The 7,905-nt window shown below is 36.9% G+C and overlaps 1 protein-coding gene across 1 annotated transcript in view; it reads left to right on the top strand.

Moving 5' to 3' along the window:
* Positions 1-4,525: 4,525 nt before the first annotated feature.
* The window catches only part of LOC104545768 (versican core protein-like), a gene marked incomplete at both ends in the record, with an annotated part of 24,556 nt that continues 21,176 nt past the window's right edge, over positions 4,526-7,905 (top strand). Inside the window, 2 exons of the mRNA XM_010190980.1 lie at positions 4,526-4,700; positions 4,815-4,942. Of these exons, the coding sequence (XP_010189282.1) occupies positions 4,526-4,700; positions 4,815-4,942 (303 nt within the window). The remainder of the gene's footprint in view (positions 4,701-4,814; positions 4,943-7,905) is intronic.

Here is a 7,905-nt window from a genome sequence, read left to right as displayed (position 1 = left end):
TACAAATGTATTATTCATGCAGGAAGCTGGAATTGCTGCCCTACTGCTTTCTTTCATACAATGTTCAGTCCTGTAACGTCTATTTTGGCATGTATTTGTAATGTAAATTGTCTTCTGCATTAAAGGCAAGTGGGATCACTGAACTGTGTGGTAGCTTTTGCAGTGGCTTATTTCAGGGGTCTGCACCACAGTGACTAAGGTTAGAACATAAAAATTAACAGACTAACAACCACTACCATGTTAATCTTTTCTCTTTAGATATATATTCTTTGCTGTGTAAGACAACTTCTGAAATCCAGGCTGTATGTGACTGCATGAGCATGAGTACACGCTGCAGCAGTGCGAGCTTGCTAGTGAAAGTGAGCTGTAATTTATTAGCCATACCACGACTTCTTCCCCTGCAGTTCTGTGAGGTTTTGCTGCACGATACCCTGGCAAGAAATAAACCAAGGCTGAAACCCAAAGGTGTGAAACCACAGAACCAGGCTCTCACCTGTGGAAGCCCTAGTTTGTTAGAGTGAATTACTTTAAATGTTTGGGGTTTTTTTTGTGTAAATGACTAAAAGACATTCTTCCTCAGACAGAAGCGAATTTTAGATGCTACAAATTACTTCCCTGTGAGAGCTCTTTCTTGCAGACTTTGCTACTCCTTCCTGTAATTACGCTGACTTTGTTTGCCAGATGTTCAGTGACAACATTATACTGTGTAGTCTGTTTTCCAGTTGCTTTATTTGTTCCTAGGACAACTCCTTTCTTGCCTTTTCTTTCAGAGAGGAAATAGACAAAGGGGAAAAAAAATCCTTTACAAATGTTTTAGAGTGCAAGAACTCAGACAATGGATTTTGCCCCCCTCTCTCTCTCTGCCTAACTGAAACAATGAAAGTCCTGCACTTTAATCTTCTTAGCCCCAGGAGGTCTTCTAATTATTGCAGCTGTTGCACAGGCTTATACATACTGACATCCTCCTTCCCTCCCATTCATCTTGGAGGCTCTTTTATGTCCATTAGCTCCTCACTGGAAATGGAAGAGCCTTCAACTTTAAGAACAGGTGAAGTTTACCTTTTGAATCAGAGTGAGGAGAACAAAGCATTCTACAAGTTCCTCTAGGATTTACAAATGACCAAAGGCTCTTCTCAGCACTGCAAAAGCTACTTTAAAGTGGCAGTGATATTAACTCTTTAGTTCTGCCTTGTTCAGGTGTCAGCTAGAAAGGGCAGTGGTTGCTTAAAACATGGGAGAAATGGGAAGTAAGATAGCTGGTTGTGGAGAATGCACTTGTATATTTAAGCAGTAGGAAGCTTAAAAAAATGTAAGTTCAGAGAAATATGTTGCTATCTTCTAATAAGTTAATGAACATTTTGGTGGTTGTACAGCAAAGCAGTGGTCTTCTGCTTGGTTGAAGTTGTACAGCAACTGTTAAGCAATCCTGAGGGGAAAAAAAAACAAACCAACAAAAAAGAGGCAATTAATCTAGATTAATATAAAATACATCTTAATTAAGATTAAAACAGGAAATCAAGTTAACAAATTTCTTCACATGCTTTGATATTTCTAATTTGACTCTGAGTTATAGAGTCAGTGTCAAATATTGCGTACTACAGAAACACCAATGCTACAAAAGAAAAGAGGTTTAAAATGTCTGCATATATTCAGCAGTAAGATGAAGTAAAGTTAGATGCCCAGCTTGTGAATTTTATTATGGGTTCATGCTTATGATTCATGGTAAATATTTTATCTGCTTCTGTTTTGAGATCTGTAAAACTTGCCCATTTCTTATTTCTAGACTGAGACCACCAGGCAGCTCACACAAACTTGTTTTTTTATTTACTACTGCACCACTGAATATAATAATGCTCATATATACCAGCAGGTAACCTGCTCACAGTGCCAACCAACATTACTAAATTCTGAATAAATTAAAATAAATATTTTGATGTATACCACAGCTTTAAAATAAAAAGTCTCCAAATAATGTTTTTTTTATTTTAGGCTTTTAAATTCCAAACATGATTAATTGCTGTTGCCTAGCTCTTTCTGTGTTGTGAGGTAGTGCTTTGTGCTGGACATGTTCTACAGGTGTGTGTTGTTTAGGGTACACAAAGCCAAAACAGGCGCACACACACATACATATGTATATATATATATAAGTTTTGGACATCTGAAGATAATGTAAATGATATTTAAATTTGCTTTAAACAGGCAATGAGGGATGCCCTATAACAGAGAAAGTGCAGGGATACAGGAGCCAGTAATGTTATTTCTCTGACATTTTCTTTCCGTCTCCGCTGGTACAGATAGTTCACATTACTAAGAAGACATGCTTGAGGCTGTGCTTTAGCACTGAGGCTGTCTGGAGCCCCCATCCATGCAGTTATGCTCCTTTGGCTCCCAGCAGAGGATGAAAATACCCATTGAAAGTTGTCCCTGGTCTTTGCTAGCTCCTGAAGCCTGCTCAGAAATTGTTTGGAAGGGAGTTATGGGGCCTGGGCCAAATAATGCAGTGAACCAATCTAAGAAATTAACAGTCTTGATGACTGAATTGCAGGCACCTGGAACAATTAATTTAGTAATACAAACATAGCCATATTTTTTCAGAGTGTATTCTTTACTTGTCACTGTTGCCAGACAGCACTTAGGTCCATTGGAAGCTGAAACTACATTGTTGCTTGGAAGAAGCATTGTTTGTGATGAGTTCTGTCAGCGGTTCTGAAAAGACATTTTATGGGGATGCTTGTGGTCTGTAAACTTCCAATTAGTGGCTGCAGCTGGTGTGTGACTTTGTATTAAATAATAAAATATGGAGATTCCCAGAGTTTCTTCTTCTGTTTCCTGTTTCTCTGCCAGTAGCTTTGATAAAATTGGTGTCTGATGATTGAGGTTTAAACTACCTGTGAGTAGTTTTTAGATAATGTATTATATTTTAATTTCAGAAAACCTTCTTAGTGAATAGTGACAAGAAGAAAAATATATATTTTCTATTTACTGGCCATATCCAGATCTCTGATAAGTGGCAAAATTTGTATGCATTTGTCTGCATGAAAAAAAAAGTGTTTCTAAGTATCTTGGAACCTCTTGAATCAGCAATTTACTAAGTTACTTGTATGTCTATTTACTTGTAAATTAGCAGACTTCTTCCATCTTTCAGCAATGCTCTAATAAGAAAGGCTTGTTGTTAAATTCATTATTGCTCCAATGCCACCATTTTCCCAAACTGTATTACAACGTGTTATTTCATGATCATGAAGTACTGCAATAAAATCACCAGAAAAAAGGAAAAATTTTTTGCTTTATTTTTTCTTGCTTTGCAGCCATTCTGTGTAGTGGCTGTTTTATGGTGTTGCAATGCTTCTGCAGATTTTAGGGTGCAGTAAGCGAGGTTGAATGTTATTCTTCAGAGATCATTGAGGACGTCCTCTGACGTTAAACTGTAAAAGACACTGGCAATAGAAAGGAAGTGATTTTGCAATGTGGGATATCAGTTCTCTGCCATTTTGGAGCTGGTGCCCTTTATGGTTTGTTTTAGGTGTGCGTGTGTTTCTGTTGCTGAATTCAGTGGGAATTATGTGAACAGAGAAAACAGAATGTGGCTTCTAGACAGATGCTGTCTTAAGCAAAACCATCTTAACTCTAGACTTCCCTCTCCAAACCTCTGACGTGACCTTAACTTTTTAAATTGTCAAGATTCTTTCCAGAATCAGAAAGATCCCAAATAAAAGTAAGCTTTGTTTTGTGTTTATCATTTGTAGTGTGTACAGGAAAACATGGTTACAAAAAATTGACCAATGGCCATATATTTATAAATGTTATGTCTGTAGTAGGTTTTGATGCATAGGAATGGATGCCAATGATTACCCAATCTGAATCAAAAGGACTATTATTTTGGTGTCCCCACTGGTCACATGTCTCACTGCAGCTTGCAGACCTCAAGCACTCAAGGGATATCCCATTCACTGTTGTCACTTCTGCATGCAGTTACTACAGCTGGCTGCTTCAGAAAGTCTGTTCTTAGTCCACTTTTTCTGAGGACTACATGTGTTTATTCTTGTCTGGTCATGCAGCTTGACTTGCAATTGGATGTGTCTTGTAGGCAAATATGTCAGGTAGCACTATTAGCATAAGCAACCTTGCATGCAGTGCAATTAGCTGAGCGGCATTTGGAACTGAAAAAGTCCAGGCAACTATGTGATATCCTTGACATATTTTAGGACTCATTCTCCCTTTTGATCACAATTTTCTGTAAAAGAGCAGTGAAAAAGCATATATGGTTTAATTATTCTTTTTCTGTGTGTACAGTGAATATAATTTCACCAACTATTAATAACAGAAGGTGTTTTATAGTTACTTGTAGCAGCCACTAGAGGGGGAGACATCGTTTATATGATAGCATATCTCTTAGTCTTTTACTATTTTTATTGTACACATCTCTTTTCAGTATTGTAAGAATATCTAGCTGAAGTTACAGTGTGATGATAGTTGCAGAAACGATGGAAAAAGTGTCACTAATATAAGCATTTTGCCTTTTCAGGTGTTGTGTTTCACTATCGTGCAGCAACCAGCAGGTATACTCTGAATTTTACACAAGCTCAGCAGACTTGTCTGGACAACGGGGCTGTCATAGCAAGCCCAGAACAACTGAAAGCAGCCTATGAAGATGGGTTTGAGCAATGTGATGCTGGCTGGATGTCTGACCAGACTGTTAGGTGAGACATTTAAAAGGCTCCTTGGCACAGTTTCCCCAAATTAATAAGCTTAGCTTGTACGGACTTAAAGTGTTGAATTATCGTAATAATAAATATGAGCATGCTGCATTTCAGGTACCCAATTAGACATCCAAGAATTGGCTGCTTTGGAGATAAAATGGGCAAGAAAGGAGTCAGAACATACGGACGCCGTTTCCCTAATGAAACTTATGATGTGTATTGCTATGTGGAACACATGGAAGGTAACATAGGTCCATATTTACTCTGCACTGCAAAATTAAAATATATCTGAAGATTCTAATGTGTAAAGGCAAAGAAATAAGAAATTCTGTGTAAAGTAAGTTTGAGCTGCTTTGAATCTTAAAAGAGCTGCTGAATGAAGTGAACCTATAGTTTGTGGTGTAGCAGGCCTTAATTAAAGGCGAATATGGAGTCTACAAAGAGATGATCAGATTTAAAGCTGCTATAGTTAGTGCAGTAGGTCTCACAAAAGTTGCTTCTAAAGCATCTTATTTTTTTGAATGTTACAAAAGGATTTTCAAAGAAACATATTTAATGTTTGAGAAACTGTATAAACAATATATACATTTATATATAATATATATAAAGATAGATATATCACATGTGCTAACTGTATTATAGTTCATAAAGTATGTAATTAAGGTTTTTATGTGTCCCTGGCATAAAATTAGACAGATATTTAATTGCAGTCCAAGTTTAACTATATCTTTTTTAAAAAAGGGTCATCTCAGCATCAGAATGAAATAAGCAAGAACTTTCTAGTTAGGAATCTCTATCTTCTTTACTAAAATTATTTCCAATGCCATAGTACAACTACAGTCATTGCAAAAGCTGCTAATTAAACAGTTCTAATGCAGCAGAGTGATTATGATTCTGTCACATGATGACTATGAGCCATGGATCATATTGTAAAAGCTATAGTACCTTGTTAGGTTAGGCTTTATGATTGGTTTTTCTTCAACAAACAGTATGACGGTGAAGAAAAAAATATGGTAAATCTTCTGTGATTGGATAGTTCTTGCATGCACAAATCTCCATATTAGAGCTGTGATGTTGTAATTGTTTCTTATAATCTTGCTTCTGGATGTGAATTTAACTATATCCTTTCAGTGGATCTATGGATATGTTCCACACACCAGATATCCTTATGCTTAGACATTACTGTCACTAGTTAAATACATATACTTAAAATATAAATGCAGAAATAACCTTTCCTGTCCTGTAGCCTATTTTTTTTGCTTTATGGTGGTTATGCACATGGGAACTTCATTCTTGTACAGAAGTACTTTGCAACTAGGACCAAGTTATGTTTTCCGTTTACTGCAGTGGTCTGAGTGGGTCACACTGCTTTGGTCTTGCAGGGTCTCTATTCTGTACCAATTCCACTGTTCCTTTCTAAACAAATGCTTATTGCTCCTAATTAAATATCTTTTGGACTAATTTTTAACTGATATGCATTTAGTTTAGTGTTCTTGAAGTCAGCAGAACCATAGTCCTGAGCAAGCCTACCTGTATGTGTAATGATAAAAATTACGATGTTCAGTGTTTGCTTGTATTCTGTGTTAGAGCAGAAATAAATTAGATCATGCAAAGTTTGCTGGTGACTTATAGACACTTTAGTCACTAACATCAGTAACCACTTTTCTCTTACTTTTAGTAACTGAAGTTCTGCCCCATATTATATTCATCTTGGAGAGTCATAAAATACAAGCAATACAAGTCTTGTAAAGACTCAAAAAACATACAAACTTGGGAACTCTGAAAATTAAGTGATGGAACTTTGTTAGTGCTCAGCATTGTCTTAATTTTACTTATATTCCATCTATATCTGTCAGTGAGCAGCATATCTGAGCATCAAGAGTTCACAAAATTGATCCTCCATCAACCCCTGATTGGATTGAATTCTGAATCATCTCTGAATCAAGGCTTTCAAATTCAATTTGGGTCTTTCCTAGCTTACAAAAATAAGTTCTGACTAATCTGTATCACTCCTGGATGAAGACCAGTGCCTTATTCCTTTCTCTCTTGAAAACAAAGAGTAACTAATATGGAGAAGCCTATCCTGGATACATGTGAGTCAGCAGTTTCTCATGGTCAAATATTCTCACTGAGCTTTTAAAAATAAATACTACAAAAAGTAAAAATTGAAGCTTATTTCACTGAGGCTAATGTTCTGTGCTTAGAAAAACCTCGAACCAGATCATAAAGTTCAAGGAAGTTTCAGCAGTTGTGCAGATTTCTTTGGTGATGACACACATGCATAGATTTTCAGTTTCTCATTCATATTAATTGATTCTTCTTTGTTACAAAATTTAATTTACAAAGATTTCTGAGCTGGCTTTCCTCCTGCATTTCTGTCCTACTGCTGTGGGTGATGATCTGTTTAAAAATGTCTTTGCGGCCTATCAGCTGGACTGTGGTAATATGATGTGCTTGGATATGAAACCTTCAGCATTTAAGAAACATAAGCTAGCACAGAATATTGCGGAAATTTAGTCTACCAACCGAGGTAACAATAATCATGTTCATTTTACCTCCTTCTTTGAACAGTAGCTTCCTGTGAAAAACTGATGAAAGCAAATGCACAGTTTCAGCCTTTATCTTAAAGGCTTCACAGCCTACAACAAGGGTTATGTACCTACGAGGGCTTGTAGTTCTGACTTGAAGACTGTGACTGACCACTTCACTCCTGGGAGCCAGTGAAACACTCCAAGACCATTACAAAGCCTGTTATGTGGTAACAGAATGCTCATAGAGATGAGTACAGGTTCAAAATAAAGCTGTGCAAAGATGCCTGCGAGTTTCGTTGCCATCCTTCCCAAAGGCAAAATCTGTTTGACCTAGTGTTTATCTAAATCATTCTCAGAAGACCGATTTATAGAAATGTTCTACAATCTTTTCTCCAAAATTAAGTAAAGAGCATTCCATCTTAGGCTTGTACATATTGTGCAGCATTTTTTCTTTTTGCACTGAAGAAGATGTGAGACAAAACAGTGTCCTAAATGACAGCTGCATGTTTTGTTATATTCATAGTCTGTGGCTTTGCTCCTAGAAGCACTTCACTGCAGTAGTAAGCTGAATCTGAGAAGACAGGAGAATTCCTTTTACAGTTTTACCATTGACTTCAAGAAAGCAGAGTCAAGTCAACACTGAGCACATACGAAAACTCATCCCTAAGCTCTTT

This window comes from Mesitornis unicolor, unplaced genomic scaffold (assembly GCF_000695765.1).
Source record: "Mesitornis unicolor isolate BGI_N332 unplaced genomic scaffold, ASM69576v1 scaffold24018, whole genome shotgun sequence".
Classification (NCBI taxonomy): Eukaryota; Metazoa; Chordata; class Aves; order Mesitornithiformes; family Mesitornithidae; genus Mesitornis; species Mesitornis unicolor.
Note: the sequence above shows the minus strand (reverse complement) of the source record. Positions and strands in the feature narration are given on the sequence as shown.